The 22,829-nt window shown below is 34.2% G+C and overlaps 3 protein-coding genes across 3 annotated transcripts; 2 read left to right on the forward strand and 1 right to left on the reverse strand.

Annotated features, from left to right (window-relative positions):
- The first annotated feature begins 607 nt into the window (after positions 1 to 607).
- Positions 608 to 3,401, forward strand: LOC130630381 (zinc finger SWIM domain-containing protein 7-like). Its single transcript, XM_057443860.1, has 2 exons — positions 608 to 1,002; positions 1,969 to 3,401. The coding sequence occupies exons 1-2, from the start codon at positions 799 to 801 to the stop codon at positions 2,176 to 2,178; spliced, it is 414 nt and encodes a 137-aa protein (XP_057299843.1). The 5' UTR covers positions 608 to 798; the 3' UTR covers positions 2,179 to 3,401.
- LOC130630373 (uncharacterized) lies at positions 3,401 to 8,809 on the forward strand. Its single transcript, XM_057443849.1, has 8 exons — positions 3,401 to 3,742; positions 4,254 to 4,371; positions 4,854 to 4,979; positions 5,509 to 5,592; positions 5,719 to 5,886; positions 6,098 to 6,254; positions 6,354 to 6,420; positions 6,799 to 8,809. The coding sequence occupies exons 1-8, from the start codon at positions 3,725 to 3,727 to the stop codon at positions 7,879 to 7,881; spliced, it is 1,821 nt and encodes a 606-aa protein (XP_057299832.1). The 5' UTR covers positions 3,401 to 3,724; the 3' UTR covers positions 7,882 to 8,809.
- Positions 8,810 to 9,420: 611 nt separating this feature from the next.
- LOC130630367 (sodium/mannose cotransporter SLC5A10-like) lies at positions 9,421 to 22,349 on the reverse strand. The gene is made up of 15 exons (XM_057443843.1): positions 22,247 to 22,349; positions 21,643 to 21,714; positions 20,879 to 20,983; positions 20,587 to 20,646; positions 20,210 to 20,314; positions 18,608 to 18,713; positions 18,140 to 18,220; positions 17,388 to 17,596; positions 16,198 to 16,333; positions 15,833 to 15,940; positions 14,995 to 15,145; positions 13,950 to 14,118; positions 12,516 to 12,728; positions 11,204 to 11,384; positions 9,421 to 10,654 (listed from the first exon to the last, which is right to left on the reverse strand). The coding sequence occupies exons 1-15, from the start codon at positions 22,331 to 22,333 to the stop codon at positions 10,347 to 10,349; spliced, it is 2,091 nt and encodes a 696-aa protein (XP_057299826.1). The 5' UTR covers positions 22,334 to 22,349; the 3' UTR covers positions 9,421 to 10,346.
- Between the last annotated feature and the right edge of the window lie 480 nt (positions 22,350 to 22,829).

The raw sequence follows: 22,829 nt of genomic DNA on the forward strand, positions 1-22,829 counted from the left end.
TTTACTATTTATTATAAAAAACTCACTAGTGCAAAACACATAATGCAAAACAAATAGGAATCAAATCAACACAAAAATTGAAATATTCAGTGTATTTTGTAGTCTCTATTGTTTCTATTCTCTTTTTCAGGCTGGAATGTATATCCTATTAAAATATACAGAAATAATAATTTTGTTATATACGTTTACAAGAAACAATGTATATGGTGACTTATGAATTGCTTCTTTTAGCACAGATTCTGCAACAAAAAAGCTGAACTGAATCGCCCAATATTAGCTTAAGCTATAAAAATATTTAAAATAGAATAAAAAACTTTTTCCTGATGGGGAAATTTTCCCTGTTTTGTCCACCATGTGCCAGACTGACTAATACCACAACAAAAAATTCGGAAAACTCAATCAAAAATAGGGGGCACAAAATATCAGGCTCAATCCCTCCTCGGAAACTTCCTTGTGGAATGGCTGTTTTTTAGTTGGGCATATATTCTATAGCTAGATTTCTACAGCTAACTCCTCAATGTAAGCTTTTAATATAACCAACTACTACATTTAGCTACTTGATACATCTAGCTACATTTAATGTGGGTGCTCCTTTTCTTTCCACAAGATGTTCAGTTTGTGTGTGCATTAACCACGTGCTTCGTATTCTCGCGCTTCGCAGATAAGTACAGGAGGCTTGAGTGACGGGGTTAAATTCATGTAAGATATCACGAATTAGTGAAAACGAAAGTGACACTTAGTTTTTGAGCAATCAAAACAAACAGGATAGCTGAACGGCATTTAAAAGTAACTGTGTTTATGGATACATTTAATCCAGTTTATTTATCTGTACAGCAGTTATTGTTGCAACTGAAAAACTGCAATCCAGAAGAAGGTTTATCAGTGGAGTTATTATCCGCTCTAAATTGTATGTTTGAAACTTGCTTAGAACTTGCTTTGCAAATAGTAGACAAAAAGAATGTTGTATGTATACAATCAACTGCTGGACGAACGTTTTATCAAGTAAGGAATAAACGTTTTCCTTCTAAACTTGAAATGCATTGATAATAAATACAGACCAGAGTCTGTTTTAGTGGTTTTAAGAAGCAGTAAGCATTAATTTTCAGAGACTTCCACCCTCTGCAGTGGCGCCGTAGATTAGTTTGTGGCGCCGTAGATTAGTTTGTGGCGCCGTAGATTAGTGGTTATAGCTCTCGTACTCTGTGCGGGAGACCGGAGTTCGATTCCTCTTGACGGCAATTCAACATGGGCGAGTAAATGTTACCATAGCCCCGGGTTAACCCAAGCCATGTGAGGGAAATTGGGAAGATGGCACACTGTGTGGGCCGTTGGGTGTTGCCAGGAGTTGTCTAGTAGAGCGCGGGCTCTAATTGGGTCTGCGTAGCTCAAAATGAGCATTAAATACTCTAGGACTCTCCATCTACGCCATGGCCCCTCCTGGAAATAATAGACAGGGTATATCCCTCGATATTTGTGAGGCTAGCCATGTAAAATATGCACATCTATCTATCTATCTATCTGCAAACATGCATAACCTAGCACAAACATATAGATAGCCCACTCAATTCTTCCTGACAGTTGAAGTAATACTGTTTTACTACATTAGTAAGTTACTATAAGGTTAAAGTATTTTTTTAATTTTTAAATGAATGCATGCTTTTATGGTTAAATTTTGAGTTTTTTTAAAAACTTTAAACTCACCTTAAACTTGTGCACCCTTTTCTGCTTAGTCTGCAGTCTCATCAAAAAATTTATGATTTGATGACATTTCATGATTTTTGTGTGCATAATTTTCACAAATGGTATATATCTTAAAAAATAATTTGTGTAAATCTGCAACAATTACTATGGTAGTAAAGGTTATTTTTGCTGACTTTTTTTAATGTAATGTTTTTAAGAAAATGTTATTGTTCTTGCCTGCAAAAAGATTAATCCTGCAAGCAAATGTATAATTCCCTTTCATTTTAGGTGAGAGGTTCCAGTGGTGTTTACAATGTCCTTACATCATCACTTTATTGCACTTGTCCTTCATATGTTTATACTGTTTTGAAAAAGAAAACATCCTTAGTATGTAAGCACATTCTAGCAGTCTTTATTGCCATGGCAAAAAATCAGGCAGAAATCCAGTTACTATCTGATGACGAGTTCACACAACTCTTACTTTCAGATGAAGAATAATTGATTTGGTCTAACGAAATGCTGTTTTCTGTGTAAATTAGCTGGCGTAGTGTTTTGTGTAACAACATGTTATCTGTTAGCTAAAGGCAGATTGGGAATGTTTGACCTAATTTGTTAATTTTTTCTATGTAGAAGAGAAAAAGAGATACTATTTTATAATTAAACAGGCTTGATAGTTTTTTTAAAAAAAATTGCAAACCTAACAAAGTGGTAGGAAGTTCTCGTGCATAAAATTGCAGGGTTAAAAGTTTAAAACTGTTTATATTGGAGCCAATGTTAAATTATGCGTCAATGAACTCCACGAAGTGTTACCCTCTTTTGGTTATGCATGTGGTTCATATATAAAAAAGGTCTTTTTAAATGACAAGGTAGAAGTAACAACATTGTTGTTACAGAAACAAAAAGAATTGTTAAAAGTCCCTTGTTGGATACAAAAGATTATTTTTTATATATTCTTTATTGTATATTCTTTGTTATATATATTCTATATTTTTGGTATTTTTCGTTTTCCATCAAAAAACCAACAGCAACAACATTCTCTTTAATCTTATTAATTTACCTTAATTACCATAGAATTCTGTTTTGATCTTATTTGTTGCAAGAAGAGTATATTTATCAATTATTATTTTTTCTCTATGCCCATCTTTTGAAAGAAAAACTTTATCTTTAAGATTAGGTTTTTTTGGGGTTGGATTTAGTGTTTTGAGTGTGAAGCTAAACTTTAAGAAACATGATTGATTATTGCAAAAACTTTATGATTTAATATTTTAATGTCGTGTTATTTTTTTTGTTCGTTTTTAAGTATATTGTTCTTGTTAAAAATAGTGGATATGTTTTTGATACCATATAGCAAGGTCTTCTAGGTAGACAGATTGGATAACAGTATTGATGTTTATTCAAATGCAACTTTGTATCATAAAGTGCTACAAATATTGTTTATTTTTTGTAAAAACACTGCAAAATTGTTATAGGTCATAAATTTTACAAATTTTAAACATTGTAGGAAAAATTGCAAAATTACATGAATAATGATTGATTAGGTTAAATTAGATTTCAACGAGAAATGCAGAAAAAAAGTAAAACGATGGTGTATGTGGTTCACCCTAATGGCATGGATTTTGTGGATGATTTATCCTCATTTTTAGGTGATATATTAAGAGAAGTATACAGGTTGAAACAGTGTTATTAACTTTCTTCTTTAGTGATAATTAATCATTAGTGAGTACAAAAGTTCTTTGAAAAAAGAAGTACCACTTTACCCATACGCACTTCCCATACACACTTCCCATACGCACTTCCCATACGCACTTCTCATACGCACTTCTCATATACACTTCCCATACACACTTCTTATACGCACTTCCCATACACACTTCCCATACACACTTCTCATACGCACTATCATACACACTTCCCATACACACTTTCCATACGCACTTCTCATACACGCCTCCCATACACGCCTCCCATACACATTTCCCATGGCAATGCAAATAAACAAGAGTTTGGCATTATTCTAGTCTGGTTGAGAAAATTAAAGAAGGCCATGAATGATGAAATCAAGGTGAGTGAACTTATAATTTTATTGTTACTTTTGCTCTCTTGAGAAAAACATTCAAAGTCACCATGAAAAAGGTTTATTGCAAAATTAGTTTTAAAGGTGTCAAAATTACCAACTAAACATGTATATGATTTAAATTACGACTTCATAGAGTTTGTGGATTTCATGAACATTTGCAAGTTAGAAATTGGCCAAACTCAAAACCTTCATCTTTTTAGAGTATATAATCTTTGGCAGTAGCATAAGCTATAAAATAATCTTATTGCAGTAAACTTTATGCTTTGCTTTGTACAAAACTGTTCCTTTGAAATCTCAGCATTTTCATCTGCCCTATTTTAACCCCGTGTTTTTTAAGAAAGATTTTCTTAAAAAGTTAGTCTTTAAAGCTCTTGTGATGAGAGAGTAAAAGCAACACTGTAACGTTACAGATTGAACATTCTGATGCCAGGTGTCAATAAACAACATAAATTTCTCATATTCACCATCTTAAATTAACATAATCACATTTTTTCAGCAATACACCAAATGGATTAACGGCGTATTCCGTCGAGCGTGGAAGCCGCATCACATGAATGATCTGTTGGAAGAAATTAGTTCAGGCTTGATGCTGGTGCATCTTACAAATGCATTATGTAAGTTTTTAGCAGTTGTTGGACACTTGCATATGTATGTGTTGCACAGAGTTGGACAGAGTTATGTAAAGTTAAAACGAAGAAGAAAAACATGCATGTATTCCCAATGTGAATGTTAAAATCATGACAAAAACACAAACATCCAGTATTCAACTCTTTTTCGTGTCTGAAATCATAAATTATAGACAATGAAGATTCTAAATTAGTCACGAATGCTCTTGAAAGAGATTTGCACTGTACCTGCAAAATCTGAAAATTTGGGTCATTTATGAGAGATAATCACCTCTTTATCTGGCAATCTTCGAATCAAAGTTACTCATATAAAGATATATCTGAATTATTTTATTTTTATCTTGACTCAAAAATCACTAATTCGAAGTGTTGAAACGATTGAATTAATAGTTTGTAACTTCCTCCTCTTTCATATGAACTAAAAATCATTGTGATGCAAGTCTTTTTTAAAATAAACATTTTTCTTATAGATTTCTACGACCTTCCCATATTATATAAGGCTCCATCTACACATTTCGAGAAAGAGCAGAACGTTCAGTTGTGTTTGGAAGTGCTAAAAACAGAAGGGGTTAGGCTAAGTGGTGTGAGAGCTCGTGGTAAGTTAGCATTTAGCGTATGTACACCTTTAATCTGGTATTTAACCCTAAACATTCAACTGTTTCTTTGTTAAATCGAGCTTCTAGTAAGTTTAGAAAGATTACTGTACCTGATTTTTGGCAGTAAGCTCTATTGGCTTTAACATCTGCATATCAGCCAATTATTTGCTTGAGCTTTGGACCCACTTCATTACATCGAACCGAGATTGATACCTTCTGATTCATATATATTCCTTTTTAAGTCCAACACCGCCTTTGTGCCAAGAAATGAACTGAATACACCTCGCTTCATGTAGTGACATCTGTATTTTTTTCCCGCCACATGTTAGAACCAAAAGCGTTCTCCGCTGAAATTGTAAACAAAGAAATCTAGGTTTTATTCAGCTAAGCGTGATAATTCAGCGGTCAGGGTATGATCGACGAAAATATCGCTTTGTAAAACTTGTGCTTTTAATAATTTGTTTATTTTTAGTTTCGTGTTCGGATCGACGGTCCAGGAAATCAGTTCTTTCTGTAATTTTTTGTTTAGATGTAGCAGATAAAAATGTTGAGGTTATACTTTCACTTTGCTCGTTTTTAAAAAGACATTTCTCAACGTGGCAACTATTAAAAGGTATGATGAATTGTTTGTAAGTAACTGCTTTTGTAACCGTGTTATGTTGGCTGGCTCTTTCTCTGATTCCCATTTTGTTGCAGTACTCAACTTTTCTTGAAAATTTTACTTCGACTTTAATTTTAGTTCACTCTTCAAATAACAACAAGAATCCTGTCAGCGTTTTCGAGTTGATAAATAAATCTGTGCAAGCTAAATGCACAGTACTTCAGTCACACCACTCAACAAGAAGTTCTTCGGCTGGTACACTGCGCTGTGATGATCAAGAGATCACTGTTGCGAGACCAGCTTCACGTATGGATTTTCTTTGAAAGTCTTTTATTTCGCAACATCCTTTTTAGTAAAACACTTTGTCAAGGGAAAGCTTCGTTATCTTATAAGTAAAATGAAGATTTTCATATAATTTCTTTTTCATATAGTCGAAGTATTTTGAAATCTTCAAAATATTCTCTTAAAAAATTATTATCTATTTTTCATATATTATCTTTTTTTATTCAATTTTTAGTCCAAACATATTATCCGGTCAAAAACTACAACACTACAAGAATTTCTATCTCTCCAGAGGAGAGTTTGTTGACAAACACATTGTATGTGAAGGAGGACATGGGTTTATTGGAATGGGTTTCGTGTTTGACTGGCTTTACAGTGGTTGACTACAGCAGGTTGGTTAAGTTGATGAACTATAACTGATTGTGAAGATTTAAAAAATATTTTGTAAAAATTGTGAAAGAAACAGCTCTTAAAAATAGTTACTTTTTTAGTTTTGCAGATGGAATAATCTTATTGGAACTCGTGAATCGCATTCTACCAGTACAAATATCAAGAAAGGTAAATTCTTTTCACACCTTCCTGACAAACACAAAAAACTACTTTTTTGGTGAACGTTGGTATTTCGCGCTGGATGAAATCCGAATCGCCAATATTGACTTTGCTATATTTTAGTCTGCTTTTTATTATTGTTGTTATGTTCGGTAAAGTATAGCCAGTATTTCTTAGTTGGGTAAAGTATACACTGCAAACTCTGGTTCGATAAAGTATAGCCAGTTTTTTCTGGATCAGTAAAGTATACACTGTAAGTTATGATTCGGTAAAGTATACACTACTTTTGGGATCGGTAAAATATACACTAATTTCTGGGCAAGAGAACACTCACAACTTTTAATTTAAAGTCTGTTTGGTTACTGTTGTTTCCTTGTCTGTTTTTAGATATTTTATGCTGTTTCCTACCGGGAGCGTGTCCAGCTCATTTTAGACGCCATATATCACGACTTAAAAATCGACACTTGTCTGACTCCGCTTGATATCATTGAAAAGCGAAACTTTAAACATTTTGTTTCTCTGTTAAGATCGCTCAAGATTTTGCATGAAGAAAACGTAACATTAAAAAAATTGAACGCTTCCAAGCAAGTTACGTGGGACCCGAATACATTTGGGAAGAATACTAGTCGTGAAAAGTATCTTGGGTGTAAGAAACATGAGATTTCTTGGGTGGAAGATATGAAACAATATGTTCCTAGTCTGAGTTATCGAGAACAAGACTTTTCCTTGTCTGATCAAACTTCCGGAAGCCGAAAAGATAAAGTAGACAAGAGTGTTATCAAGGATTTGCGTGTACGATTGGAAAATATTCGTGAATTAGATAACTCGAAAGACGGAGTGCATCAGCCTGTGCAGAAAAACGTCTCCGAAGGAGAGAAAAGTGAAAAAAGCCTTAATAAGCCGATAAAAAAACAAGAGCGACTGGACACCACTCCTTTGATGGAAGGATCAAAAAGTACCTACACTCCTCCAAGATGGTCCCAGATTTTAAAAGAAGAACTTCAGTTTCTAGCAGAAGACAACGAAAATCGATATGTAGCTTCCGTGTCTGGGGAGGAGACGTTAGTAAATAACACTTCGTCTGTTCGCGGATTGGCTGCTATCGACCAAGAAATTGCAGCAGTCTTTGAGAATTACTCAGGCTCTGAGGAGGAGAGCGTCTATTGTCGTTACACTTCTTCCACTCCATTTTTTGTTCCAAGAATGTCTTCGGATTGTTCCACGCAGGGCCGCCGAACGGCTTCCCCCGCAAACAAAGCCACCCCACTCTCCTCCACAATTAACCTGAATGACCGGAACGTTCTGGATTTTAATGCCAAGGCTGTTCCGCAGATTACAATTAGCGAATCGAAGACAGAAAACAAATCAAAAACGGGAGTTCAAAAAGTACCTTTAAAACAGTCGAAATGGCACGCTGTGACTGACATGGTGCGGGCTCAGAGTAGGTCACCCTCAGGTTTGGTGCGCTGAATATATTCATTATTTTGAAAATTCATGGTTGACGTGTTTTCATAACCTAAAGAGGACTGGAAACTAATTATAAGAAACAATCCCGCACCATAAAGCCTGATGCGCAGTACAATTTTATGCTCGTGTTAATCTCAGGCGTCTAAAATTTTTTATAATTTGTTTCTCTACTAAGCGTAACATAAGCATGTCCCAGCCTGATTTTAAAAGATCTGTATTTGTCTTTGTGCAATTTTTTGTACCTGTTCTTTTAAAACTAAGAACAAGACTGAGTTGGTAAGATAAAACATCTTACCAACTCAAAGGCTATTTTTCAACAGTGAATGATTCCTTCAGTAGACAAGCGTCACAACACATTGACAGAATACAAAATATAACAAACAAGGGAAAAATTCCAAATCAGGATTGGGTATGCCACATTGTATTATGCGATAGGGAAACAAATATTCACCTTCACAGAATTGTGTATTTTTTTACGAAACAAGACCTGAGGCTTAAATACAATGTTGATATGTAAGAAAACATCTACTGTAAATCTTCTAAAAGAGCCTCTCTAATTTAGCAGTTTTTGTAGACTTTGCTATCTAGAACAGGTGTTTAAAGTCGAACGTGCTCCACTTGCGGGAAAATTGAATATGGCTGCGTTAATTTCGAAATAGCGTATGCTTATGGTTATAAGCGACCCACACTTATATGCCTAATATTTTTTTATTTTTGAATACCCCGTGGGGTAAGTTAATTTTTCTTCTTTAAGCAATTTGAAATTTGTTTTTTATGATATAAGGATTGTATTTGTATTAGCATTTTCTAAGCTTGTATATATTTTAATATTCTAATATATTTCTATTTAATTTACTTCTTGTAAGCAGTAATACGCCTTAACTCATCCATGTGGTTTACCTTAAGGAAATAAGTTTTCGCGGGAATTTAATTTCGCTGATCATAAATTTTTTCGCGGATTTAGAAAATTCAAAGTTTTCGCGAGAATTTAATTTCGTGAATTGAGGTTAATTCGCAATCAAAAGTCGAGAAATTTTCATCCCGCGAAAATTTTAAAAACTTTATTACTTTTTTCCGTTCCGTCTCGGCTATCGTCTTGCCTTAAATATTAAAAAACATAATTCATTTAATTAACGAAATATTAGAACAGCACGACTTCAACAAGTTGTGTAAATCTTCTTACAAAGCGCGCGGATCAGTTTGCAACTAACCAAGCTCAAATCTAGCATTTCTGACTGAGGAAACCAAAGTTCTCAAATAAAACACGACTTATTAAAACAAAGACGTCTGATACGTGTACGACATTTAAAAAACTCTGTCAAACATAAAACCTTCACTTAAAAAATACAACTTACTATTATTTTTCTTCAGATAATCCCGCTTCTTCTGCTCACCAGGCTTTACTTTGTTGCACAAAACAGGTGCTTCGCGAGGACGGGGGGTGGAAAAGCTGAAACATTTTCAACTGTTACAATTTAGTAGTTCTTAAATAAAAATCTAAACGAATATGTTTTTTCAATTTTATATCGAAAAATAAGTAGGTTGTAATTAAAACAAGTTTATTATGACATACCATCTATACATTCGTAGTAAATAAATTATGTTACCCCCCAACTAATGACATAACCAATAAAATTGCGATAAAAAGCAGTCCTGGTGCTTGCATCTCAAAATGGCGCAAAAAAGTCCAAAAAAAGGGCCATTTTGGGGTTACCATGGATGGTCAAAACACAGCGCGATGCAGAACAGAACATAAAGTTTTTTGACTATCAAGTATTATGTTCACCATGGCCTAAATATTTTGTTGAGGGAATATCTGCAAAAGTAGTTTTTTACGTTATTTTCTTTTTTATTGGATATCCTTGGTCGCAATGCCTGGAGCCGAGCAAATTAAGGCAAAATACACTTTCTCGGACAATCTTGTCACAGAATATACAAGATGGCAAATTTCGAAGTTAATCCCCGAAAGTAATTACATAGACTATTTCTATACTAGGCTTGAATACCTAGTTTAAACATCCATTTTTGTACATACAGAAAGATCTAGATACAAAAATCGACAACGTGGATATATTACAAGTATTATGGTATGAATGTATTGAGTAAAATATCCTTACTACGAAGATAAAATATATAAAATATAAATTTTTTATAGTACATAAAAATATTTTGTTAAAAACTAATATTAAAATAGATTATATGGTAAAAATTATATCACATATCGATCTTTTAATTTCAAGTATTTATATTTAATAGATGGACAGAAATTTTTTTTCTAGCTCATAAAGGTTTAAAAAACAGATTTTAGCATGAAAGATGTGTGCACCATTTGGTTATTGCTAACCGCAGACTGCAACAAGAAAAAATCTACGGGTCAAAAGTAAGGGTATAATTCAGTTATAATTTACAGACCAGATTATAAGTTATACATCATATATACACGGAAATATTTTTTGATCATAAACCTTCTAAAGCTCAGGGCGCGTGCCATTATTCACAAATGGAGGGTACGGTAAGGGAATGGTTGGAGCTCTCGGCCCTCCATCGGGGATGCTAAAATACACTTGGAGAAATAAGCATACGGCAAGAACAATGACGAGGTTAATACGAAGTGCTCTTTTAGCAATAGGGTGTTGTTTCAACGAAATGACGTCTTTAAGGTGTTGTTTTTGTTCCTCTGCGTCTTTCTTTTCTTCGGCGATGTTGTCGGAGAGTCCACACAAGAAGTAAGCCGCTCGCTTCCACCATGGCAGAGGCTGTTTGAACATGAGGAAATCTGAAAGAAGATAAATTTTACAGAAAGTATGCTTCAAGTCAGAAGTTTTAAACAAATATCAGGTTTTTGTACTTGTTCTGTAATTTACACGTTTTTTAAGGGTTACGTTTTAAGAACCTCCTCCTTAACCTCTATCCATCCAAATGAAAAAAATATATAAATATAATTTTGCGGTGTTGAAATACGTTTTGGATTTCCTGTCAAGGCATATAAAGACACCACCACTTCGTATGGTACTATCGGCTGATACCTTTAGCGAAGAAATTTTTGCGATTTGCCTTTTAAGGCAAATATAATAATTTTTGTTGGGGCTAATTGAAACTTTGAAGTGCTATTTCACAAATTACAAGTTTAACCCAAATTTCGCCGAACATATTTTCGCGCATTGTCAGCTTTAGTTTGATTTTGCGAAATTGAACAAAATTTGCGCAAATTAATTCCTTGAAAATTTCTTCTGCAAAAATTTCTGGTCGCAAAAATTTCATTCCTAAAGGTATAACCCAACGCAAAAAGAGCACATAACAATAAATTAAAAAAACTTAATTATACCATCAGCTTGTAACGGCTTCTCTTTTTCTGCCATCTCTATGCCGCCATATTGTGTCTGAAGAACGGAATCGACGCGATGTCTTTGATCCACGTCATCGTTTTCTTCGAGCTCGTGTTCTTCCTTGATTTCATCAGTACGGATGGTATCATCGTGTTTCGTCCATACTGTCGTTCGGATTATCTGGAAAAAAATCTCCATTGATTCGAAATTGTCGAAGGGTCTTTTGCGAGATTTAGGCTTTTTTGCGAAGGTTTATGACATGAAAATTTTGTTTTTTATCGATTGGCGGAAATTAAACAACTGATTAAGTATGTCTCATTAACCCAAGCAAAACCCTCCTTGCGTTTATTCAGAGATGAAAACTCAGATTGGGAAAATTTAAAACTGGAGTGACGGGCATATTTACTCTCCATCCTAGTAAATTATGAATAACATTGTATAATAACCAGACCACTAAGAAGGTCAAGGTAAAAGAGAACATATTCAATTTTTTTGTGCAAGAATATAGCCACCCTTTAATGAATAAATATATTTTTTATTTCTATTTTTTAAAGATATTTTCCAAAAATAGATAATTTAACTTTTATTATTCTCGTTTTGGGCGGTAAAATAGATACATTCTGCAAAATATAATACATAACATGGAAATCAATTTTCCTATTTGATGGAGAAGCAGGACAACACGAAGTTATGTATTTGCTAAAATGCTATACTAATTAACTTTAAGAATGTAATTAATACCTTGAAGTCATTGTTGTTGCTCCAATAATTTGGTATGTTCACAATTTTGAAGAAAATACCAGCCTAGCTAGTTCAAAAAAGTTGAAAGTTTCTTTTAATTTTTTTGAAATTAAGTGCTGATGTTGAACGAATTATGGACAATGAATATTTGTAAGGTACTTTCCTTTTGTTTTCAGTTATATTCAGGTGTCGATTACCCAAGATGATTTAAGATGTTGTTTTGGTCCTTAATTTTTTCCCGCCATAAGCTCGACTTTCGTGTAAATCACCAATTTAAAAATCAATAGCTCGTTTTGTACCCGCCTTTAAAAAGAGAAAATAGGTTGAAAGTCTCTTTCCAAAGTTTTTGATCAAAATCAAATGTAATTTTAAACTTTAACAAAGGTTACAAGCTTCACAAAGGCGTGTCAGCTTTGGAAAACTTCAGTTTTTTTGTTTACATCAAGTGAGCATAAATTAATCTCATTGGATAAATTTTAGTCGATCAACGAAAAGTAGAAAGCAATCCTACTCTTAAATACGACAAAGATTATGCAATGTTCTATTTTTAGTAACATCGATGCGACTTACTAACTGTTCATCTGGCGGATCCGTCATTAAACTCACCACAATACACACAATACAGCTCAGCACAAACAACAACAAAGCGATGTAAAAATAATGAATCTTCACCACCGACGGACGAGTATCTTCTTCTCCACACTTTGGAGCAGGATAGCTGAAATCCAAAGCCATCCTAATAATACCTGCTATGAAACCGACAATCAATGCCCAAAATGTTCCCTAAAAGGAAATGAAATCCAATAAAAGAAAACACAAAAACCATCGAGTATAGCCCAGTAAAGTTGTGTTGTATGTCTGGATTTGTCTCGATTTGTTTACAGACAGTTCGGTACTCAAAAAATATCCCGTAGGAAAATAAAAATTTAATTATATGCCTATATATTATGGTTTACGAACTATTTTTTTTCACGCATTCGGATTCAACGTTTGATACAAGTGAGAAGCCTGAGTGAGCTCTTAAAAACAACAATAATTTATTCAACTTTTAAATCAAAAATCAAGGCGTTGGCGTATTTTGTAACAGAAGATTTTTATTCAATTTTCAACTTTCAAGTTTTTCAACTAATTTTTAAATTTTTTCAATCACACGTTCAAGTTTTTACACACTGTTTATTTTTGCTGTGGCAAGCTTATATAATTTATTACGTTTGAATCTCAATCTATAAATTTCATTCTAAATTGTAAATATTTATTTGTTTAGTTTGAACAACATCATTCGTGTTACAACATCCGCAGCAAAATTTGTGTTTAACTTGTGCGTAAGGTCCTAGGTACCCGTGAAACTTAACAACCCCCGTCACGTCTTCTTTTTATGTTTTACGGGACAAAATATCAAAAACCTTTATCCCTTCCGAATATTTCATGATGACAACGGGCCATGAAACTGAACTAATTCCAGACTGGCAGGACTTCAAAAGCTAGTTACACAATCGTAATTGAGCGTCAAGCAACAATTACAATTAGGTAAACGTGCACAAACAACCGTGCACGTAAAAATCGCTATATGGCTATATTATGGTATTTTCGAAATGGAAGTGCATTTTACAAAGTTAGAAAGTCAAATTAGATTTTGAAGTCCACAACGTCATATAACCTCCCAGAAATATTATGAATCGTTTGATACGGCTGTGAGAACTATTTGCAATAGTACGCCGATCTCCCTTTTGATTCTTTTGTTGCTGACCCTAAAAACATGATTTGATCATGAAAAACGCAGATTAACATGCGCGAACAGACTTTCTACGGGATAATAATTAAATACGGCGTGTGTTTTACTGAGCACGCTTACCGAGTGGTTATTCTCTGCGCAGAATTAAATTCATATGTTCCTGTGTTCACTTTACTGCAAATACAAATTAATACAACTAAGTTGAGGCAAAGTTGTATAATCGAGGCTCAACTAACCTGCTTTAGATAGTAGTTACCAATCCCCTAACTTACCGATTCATTGCTTCTCTTCCAAAATATTGCAATCAAATATACTGCTGTGATTGGCGGAGACAAATACGATGAAATCGCTTGGATGTAAATGAATAATTGTCCCCCTTGCACCTCTTTCAAGATTGGTACCCAGGCCACACCGACAACGCATAAAATCACAATAAATATTCTAAACGTAAAGATGGTTTACGGAATAAACGTAGAACAAACAACGAAATGACTAACTGCTTAGATAGAGGCTTTAGTGCATGAGGCCATGGTTTTAAAACCTGATTATAACAAATAGCATCATACAACACGTATGTGTGGAAGGAAATGGTCAAATTCAGAACTACAAAATGCGTAAAGAGAGTGCACAGACGTTTCATTTCGGCAATATTTATTAACATTGTTATCACCACCTAAGAAAAGACGAAAGTATTAAAGTGTTTTTCAAACATATTTAATATTCTAAATTATGAAGTTATGTCGTTAATTTTGTTCTATTTTTTCGTATCTTTAACAACCTCGCTGTTTCTGCTGATTTGTAGAGCTTTGCCGTTGTCATACAAGAATGTCGGTCTCAAAAAGGTTACAAAATTGGTGCGTCCATACATTACAAGCTGTACTTTGCATGCGTCCGAGTAAAAACAGTGTTATTATTGTGTATTATTTTGGCGGAGATAGTGTAGTGGTAGCGCATTTGACTTGTACTCATAAGGTTTTAGGTTCGAGACCCCACTCCGGCGCACTTTAAATGCAGCGTTATCAGCCAATATGGTGACATCTTCTGACCGCCAATTGGCTTGTGTGGCAGGCAAGCAAGTTAGAGCAACGTTATACGCATTTCTAACGGTAATGCAACATAGTTACAGTCGGAGGAGAGGAAAAGCCAACCGTTAGAATGGAATCCCCAAGAACATTAAAACTTCCCGTTATTTACTTATAAACTTATTAGCTTACCCTATCTAATGGTAACATCACACAACCTGCTAATTCTGAAACAGTTTGTTTACCGTTGGTTCATAGAAACTAAAATTGGCCAATAAAAATATGCTCATATTACCTCCCAACGATCATGAGCTCTCTCGTGTTAGCTTTTTTTCTTATACTTCGATAAATGTCCATGGTGAAGAGAGTTGAAGCACTGTTAAAAATGGATGTCAAGTCGCTCATCAAAGCCGCCATCATCACTGCTAACATCATACCTCGAAGTCCTGAAAAAACATGTTTTTTTTTTATAAAGGACGGATTCTGTTAGAACTGAATTTATAAGCCTTTTATTCCTTATCTTGTCTTAAATTCGTTACAGTGGGCAGCGGAAAAATCCGCAGGTTCTTCCATCCTTTTTATACTACATTGCGTGTGTCTCGCTACTTGCGCTATCATTTTGCGTGACAGACAGACAAAATACGGTTATTATTATAGAAAAGTCGTTAATCCGTGGAAAAATCCACGGGGTGGCCCGTCTTTTATATATCGCATTACGTGTTTCCGTAACAAAAAGACAAATAGACAGTCGCACGAATAGAGAGTCGGAATACGGCTATTATTAAAGAGATACCCGTGGAGAAATCCACCGTGTCGTCCGTCCTTTATATACTGCATTTCGTGTTTCCGTAACAGGAAGCGTCTTTCGCGGACAGACAGACAGACGACGGCTATTTATTATACAGACTAGTCAGAGGCCCCTGAAAAAATCCACGGGTTCGCCCGTCCTTTAAATTTACCCGTCGCAACAAATTTGGTACAAATAGATCGCATTTGATATTCGTGTTTCCGTAGCAGATCTTTCTAAATTTCAAAAATTTCATTACGTGTAATTTATGGCGGTGTTTTGACAAAATAAGCATATATTTAACTTTAAATATTGTAATCTAAATTCAGCACAACACAAAACTTACCAGATGGCATTATTTCCAGCACCAGTTTCGGCATAGCGATGTTAGTACAACCTGTTCGACTTTCACAATATTCAAAACACTTTTCTGGATCGACACATGCCACTTCGTCTAAAAATAAATAAGTTTTATAAACATTGACAAGAAAATATATGGGACACTTAACAGCCTAAAATCAAACAGGGGGACTTTCTACAGACTATACTTTAATTCCGACTAACTCCGATTCCTGAATTCTCGCTTATTACACACTGTTATTCAGCTCCTGAACATTCACAAATATCCTGCGATTATTTTGTAAAAAACGGACCACCTCTTCCAATGACATAGCGCCGTAATACGCAGAGGGTTGGGTTACAATCACTTACTTGGAAATAACACTCGACTAATCATACCAGGCATTACCATAATAAACATTGGTAGAACCTTGATGTAACCTGCCAATATTGCACCGCCTTGAGCATGTGAAAGACTTTTGGCGGCTAGTGCACGTTGAACTATTACCTATGGAGATAATTTCAGTTGTAACATCTTACTATGGAGATAAAAATGCAGATCAAAATTTCAGCAAGGTAGTATATCACCTGAAAACATGGAAATTAAACACATGAAGGCCTTAACAAAAACGTAAAATAACTGGAGAGACAAAAACTCCTTCAAAAGAAAATGATAACCCTCTGAGCAGTAAATTATCACAGAAACAAAAGAATCTTAACTCAATTGGGGGAGAAAAACACAGTAGAGACATAAGATATCTTATTATGAAGATAAACAATCCACAACCGTTGACAAATAATTGAAATCAAAAGCAGCTTCTTTGTTATTTTGTAAATATGGACAAATGCGTCAAATGGTCGAAATCACTACCTTTACGCATGCGTGGACAGCGTTTAAAATTTGCTAGTAGCAATTTTTAACTGTTCCAGCACAACGAAATAATTTACCTCTGGGGCCACAAAGGTCCTGAAATTCAGTACAAAAAGCCTTGATCAACAATAAGCACATTTAAGGGTATGGTTTTAAGGGTATGGATTTAAGGGTATGGATTTAAACAAATAACCTAAAAATCTTAAGTCCGCTATGAATACTGACAAGCAAATTTTCACAAGTTCAAAATGCGTGAACCAAAATAGAAATAGCCGACGTAATCGCTTGTGGTGTCGAGCTTCCAAATTATATATTTTGTCAAAAACAAAGCAGTAATTTCGCTAGGGTGGCAAAAAACTCTTTCCAAAAGAACTATTTAAGAGTGACTAATGGATTAAAAGTTGAAGTGATGTGTAAATGTGATCATCCGTTCTCCCCAATCTTGCATTTGTAAATAGGCTCATAAAAGGATTTCATGACAACTCCCAAAGGGTAATAGGAAGTATGAAGTCGTGAAACTAAATTTAATAACTCGTTCACATCTGTGACTTGGTATACACACGCACCTTACAAAATTTTTTAATTTTTTCAGCTGCACTGACGAAAAAAACATTTTTTAGCTCAGTGTTGTGACAAGCTTCTGATAGTACATTCTCACGTGCGAGAGCTTACATTCAACAAATCATCTAACCTGATCAGCACACCAGTACCAAATTGAAGCAGTAGTTTGCCCAAGCAAGAAGCCAGGCCACGGAATGTCGGAATGAAGTGGATCACGTAACAAAATGAACGCATCAGCTTTCGGTATGCCGCATGTTGTGTTGCCCAACAAAACTTCGTCCGGGACAGCATTCACGAAGTTATTACGCAGACCAGAATATCCTCCAATTTTGTTGAAACCTGCAGACCATCATACATGTGGAGAGTAATACTTCAGTGACACTCCATTCTGCCGATAAAGATTTGGTGACGTCACATGCTACGACACAAAATCTTCACGACGTCACGTTTTACGACACATAGACTTTATGTCACATTTTACGACACAAACTCTTCACGACGTCACATTTTACACTCTTCACGACGTCACATTTTACGACACAAACTCTTCACGACGTCGCTTTTTACGACACATAGACTTTATGTCCCATTTTACGACACAAACTCTTCACGACGTTGCTTTTTACGACAAAAATACTTAAGGTCACATTTTACGACACAACCACTTTCCATCACGTTTTACGAGAAAAACTCTTCACAACGTCACAATTTAGGAGACAAACTCTTTGCGACGTCACATTTTACGACACAGAAAACAGTGATGCTGCATTTTATTATGAACGGCTTGGAGTTTAAGGGTTAAGATCTTCTTTATATAACACTTGATCTTTATATGCAAAATGTTGATAAAACTTCAACAGAAAAGGTTCATGGTTGCGTTACCTATAATTGTCATTAACGTTGCACCACCAACCATAACAAAAGCCATCAGTGTGTCTAAATATATGACTGTGGCCAGACCACCTAAAATGAATTACAAACACGTGCAATTTAAAGACAACAGGATTTAAAAAGTCCCCTAATATTTCCAGGTATATGCAATAAGGTCTTACGAAGGTCTACGGAAGGGGAGGGGGGATTAGTTGCTCAAACTGTAAATATTACGTGGTTGCACTCAACTTCTGTTCCCTTCCACTAATAAATATGTATGGCAAGCGCAACAAGAGCGCATGGCGACGGGATAGCATAAAGAATTATCAATGTATTTTGTATTTTCAAAATTATGGTACATAGCTTCATTTTAGACCTAACACTATATAAACCAATACTATGCTACGGATGCACGAAATATTCGCCAACAGCTACTTTTTCATGAGCCTTGATCAAGCACATGCCAGTTAAACAACTCACCAGTCACTGTACAAATACCAGTGAGTGTGAGCAAGCCGAAGATGGACACATACAAGTTCCATCCCACTGATTGCTGAATGAATAAAGCTCCGGAGTACATGTTTACCTGAGATAAAAAAAACAATAAATTAATTGTGTAAATATAGCTTCTGTGCAAGCCTACCGACAAAAGTTGATTGCAAATCGATTGGAATAAAATTTAAAAAGCCTTAAACGACCAAGCAGGTGTAAAATAGTCAAATACGACTGGTGGCCTTGTGGTAGAGCGTTCGCCTCCAGTGCAGAAGGTATCAGGTTTAAACCCCGACCAAGTCATGCCAGTGACAGAGACTATAAAAGTGTGAATCGATTCTTTCTGCTTAACGTTCGGTACGAGAATAGGATTGATATCTTAGGTAGTTGTCTCGTTAAGACCTTGAGGACCTTCATTGATAACTGTTCTATTAAAAACTGAAGAGGCTATTCTGGGTAAATAATGGTAATAATAATAATAAAAAAAATTCATGTTAATTATTTCATCTGAAAGTTGAAACGAGTTATGGCTAAAAGATGGCTAATAGATGTCAGGGTTACGACCTTGCTACAATGCCGTCACGCGGGTCTCGGTGTCTAACCACTAAATATGACGTCATAATTTATGCAACATAATTAAATGTAAAAACCTTTAAATGCAAATATCTCGAGAACAAGAAAAGTTTTTTACAAAATTTAGGAATACATGTTAAAGAATTTTTAAGCTCTATAATATAACCTCAACACCGTTTTTCTTTATTAAATCTTCAAATAAAATAATCTATGTATGAACACGATGTATATTACATTTTTCAGCTCTCTTATTAAAAATATTGACTTAGTTTTGGAGTATTTATCAATCACCAGATTTAAATCCTTAAATTTTTATCAGAAAAAAGATAATTACAGTTAATTACGTTAATTGGCATTTTCGTAGGTAACTACTTTTTCTGTAGGGCTGGTAACCAAATCTCAGGAAGTTGATACGAGATGCTGTTTATGTGTTTGTTACGTGCTACACTGTTGATGGTTTCTTTAACCTTCCTGGCCGTTGTTTTGGATTCTCTGTCAATGATTTTCTTCTCATCCCAATTACACTGATGACTTCTGCTCCAGCTGTGGAGCAGAAGTCATCAGTTTGTTTCTCATTGGTTAATTTTTATGAATTTCGATCCTCTGCAATTATATAAATACATGCTCAACATCATTTTACTTTTCCCGATGATGGGAGAAGGATCTCCCGAAATGTCGCCTGCTAAACTATCATGTTCAAGAAATGATAAACTTTCCACAGTAATATGAATACTGAACAGACAAACCGAAATAATAACTTCAAAAAAGATAAGCTTTCAAATTTAGAAAAAAACATCTCTTTACAAATTTTAACCATATATTTTTTTTTATTAAACACCAAATATACTGCAATCAAATTTTGAAATGAAACTGAATTTGAAACCCCTTACGATCGTCTGAATTATTAGGATATTATGAAAGGCTAGGCTGTTTATATAATCCAGAATAGATTACAGTTTTAAATTTTTCTTTATTTTAAAAACAAATGAGAAATGCCATGCAATGAAATTTACTTACTGATATTTTTGTGAAGATGTAGAGGAGTAGAGAAAGAAGTGATAAAAAGATTCGAATTCGATTTCCACCGAATCTTTTGTGAATATATTCCGGTAGTGTATACACCTGTTTAAAAAAAAAACAAAAAAATAAAAATCACAGAAACGAGGCTGTGCTAATTTATGAATAAGCCATAAATTGGTTAAAGTGGGGTACAAGAATACTTGGGTGTATCTCGCAACTAGGTTCTATTACAGGTCCTAAAAGAGTTGACACAAAAGAACACAATGACGTGGATTCATTAGAGACACTAAATATTGATCTACATAAGAGAAAATTTTTAAAATAGGATAAAATTAAACTGAGATTCGTTTTTATTTATATTCCAAAAAACTTACCCCACTAGCTATGTAAACAGGAAGAAATACAAATCCGAGAAGTTGCAAGAACAGCAATGCCTAAAATAAACACAATACATTTCGAAAACATTTTACAAGCATTTATTCACGAAATACAGATAAGCATTACCAGATTATACTACAAACCAAAAATCTAAATCGCACGAAAACAAGAATGGGAATGTCACTTTAAAATTCAGACAACAAACGAGGATGTCTGCTTAAACATAAAATAGTTATTTTCCTTAAAAATGGCACAATATATATATAAACACAAGTTATTGGCACCTACATTGAACTCAAATGCACCAACACCAATTCCTGCAGCTGCACCTGACCCAGATAAGCCAATCAAATGTTCGCTGCCAATATTACTTGCAAATAGCGACATACCCACCTAGAAAAGATTGAATTTTTTTACTGATCAGGTTCTTGTTTTCCTAAATCTTAATTAAAACATCTTCTTGAAAGGTCATTCAAGAATTTAATATTCATTGCCCTTAAAAATTAAAAATGTGCATAGAGCTGCAGTTATAATCCAACCATACAATTGCTGCTTTGGTAACTGGTAATATATCTTGCTGACGTCAACATAAAAAACACCTAAATTTTCTTGAATGCAATTCTACATTGAATGAGTATAAATAAATGAGCACCAGAAAGGAGGCATAATACACTTGATATATAATAAGGCAGACCACAGAAATCTTGAAATGATTCATGTTTACAATTCTATGACTTTAATGCGTTTAAAGATGTATCCTAAGAGTATAAAATTCACAATAATTCTTGCAATTGCAAACCATTGCAAGCCAAGCACAAAGTAATGCAACACCAAGATAACTGAAGAATCTCAGCTTCCCAATGTAACTACATACTGCAAATATGCTAAAAAATGCTAAAATATGCTAATATATACTAAAATATGCTAAAATATGCTAAGAATGTAAATAGAAAGTCATTAAAATATCCACAATTTTACGTTTAAAATGTCTTTGTTTAGAAAAAGGTATTATGGTGTATTAATGTGCCATGCTACAGCACAAATTATCTTACCGGTAAAAATGTCATGAACCTTCCTGCAAGAAAATAACCACTAACAGTTCCTCTCTTCGATTGAAATATCGACTACAAAAAGAAGAAAAATATTAAAGTTTGCTTATAAACTGATCTAGTGCTAGTCGATTCACTAACAGAAAAACAGATTTTTGTAAGCGAAAGTTTACTTTATTTTTAAATGCCAAACCATTGATATATTCAACTTCAACTTTATTTTTTCAAGAAACATTTTATTATCTGATGCAAAAACAAAACCATTGCGCGAAGGCATTTGGCAATACACTCCATTCTGCGATAACTTAACGTGCTTTAAATTTATGTTGGATAGGAAATTAAAAAACAAACAAAACAAAAGATTAATTTTTTTTCAACTATTTTGTCCATAAAATAAACAAAATCCAACTGAACAAAATTTAACTTTTACAGATCGAAAATAAAACAGTAGTGACCAATCACCAAAAATTAAAAGTACTTTCTTTAAAATAAAAATAGCGTTTATTTAAAAGAATTATGCTTTGTGAATGAAAACTCAATTAATTCTGCTTTCAGACACTTCCCGGATGATCATGTATATTCTAAACTAAAGTTAACAATCTCTTACCCATATTCCAACACCAATTACACCCAACAAATACGCGACAATCACACAAACATCAGCAACTGATAATTTTCCCTGACTGCTCGTCATTTTTATTTATAATCTAGTGAACAATCCAAGTATCAATACTGTCAATAACAGTAAAATAATGCCACCCTTTCTAACTCTAATTTGTTGGCATCTGCAAGAAATTGTCAACGTGATGTGCTATTTGCATACCGGCTTAGTAATATGTCAGCATTCGCGTTGGCAATTGTTAAGTGCAAACTAGAAAAGCTGATTGTATTTTCAAAATTAAGTTCTTGGTTATTGCACCATTTTTATGACCATTAGGCTACATATGTTCAAAGAATGAAGCATTATAAAAATATCAAGTTTAAAACAGTTTCAGAAAAGGTGTAAGTTTAGCGAATCATCACAGTGATTTAACATGTTGCAAAGAAAAATACTCAGTTTATGAAATATTTCTCCACAAAAAGTTATAATGCTTAATTTTCACTGCAAAACAAGTTGACTTTGTAAAAAAGTCCTCTGAATGGTATCTAGGAATTTTTATTTGTATGTTTATCTTTATTGGTTTTTGAGA

The sequence above is a fragment of the Hydractinia symbiolongicarpus genome, chromosome 2, assembly GCF_029227915.1.
Source record: "Hydractinia symbiolongicarpus strain clone_291-10 chromosome 2, HSymV2.1, whole genome shotgun sequence".
NCBI classification, from domain to species: Eukaryota; Metazoa; Cnidaria; class Hydrozoa; order Anthoathecata; family Hydractiniidae; genus Hydractinia; species Hydractinia symbiolongicarpus.

Coding starts and splice junctions, on each gene's coding strand:
- LOC130630381 (XM_057443860.1), top strand. CDS start 799: ATGGATACATTTAATCCAGTTTATTTATCTGTACAGCAGTTATTGTTG. Junction 1,003..1,968: donor CTGGACGAACGTTTTATCAA/GTAAGGAATAAA, acceptor CTTTCATTTTAG/GTGAGAGGTTCCAGTGGTGT.
- LOC130630373 (XM_057443849.1), top strand. Junction 4,372..4,853: donor GCATCTTACAAATGCATTAT/GTAAGTTTTTAG, acceptor TTTTTCTTATAG/ATTTCTACGACCTTCCCATA. Junction 5,593..5,718: donor AACGTGGCAACTATTAAAAG/GTATGATGAATT, acceptor CTTTAATTTTAG/TTCACTCTTCAAATAACAAC.
- LOC130630367 (XM_057443843.1), bottom strand. CDS start 22,333: ATGACGAGCAGTCAGGGAAAATTATCAGTTGCTGATGTTTGTGTGATT. Junction 20,984..21,642: donor GGTTCATGACATTTTTACCG/GTAAGATAATTT, acceptor AATCTTTTCTAG/GTGGGTATGTCGCTATTTGC. Junction 11,385..12,515: donor ATCCGCCAGATGAACAGTTA/GTAAGTCGCATC, acceptor ATTTTTTTCCAG/ATAATCCGAACGACAGTATG.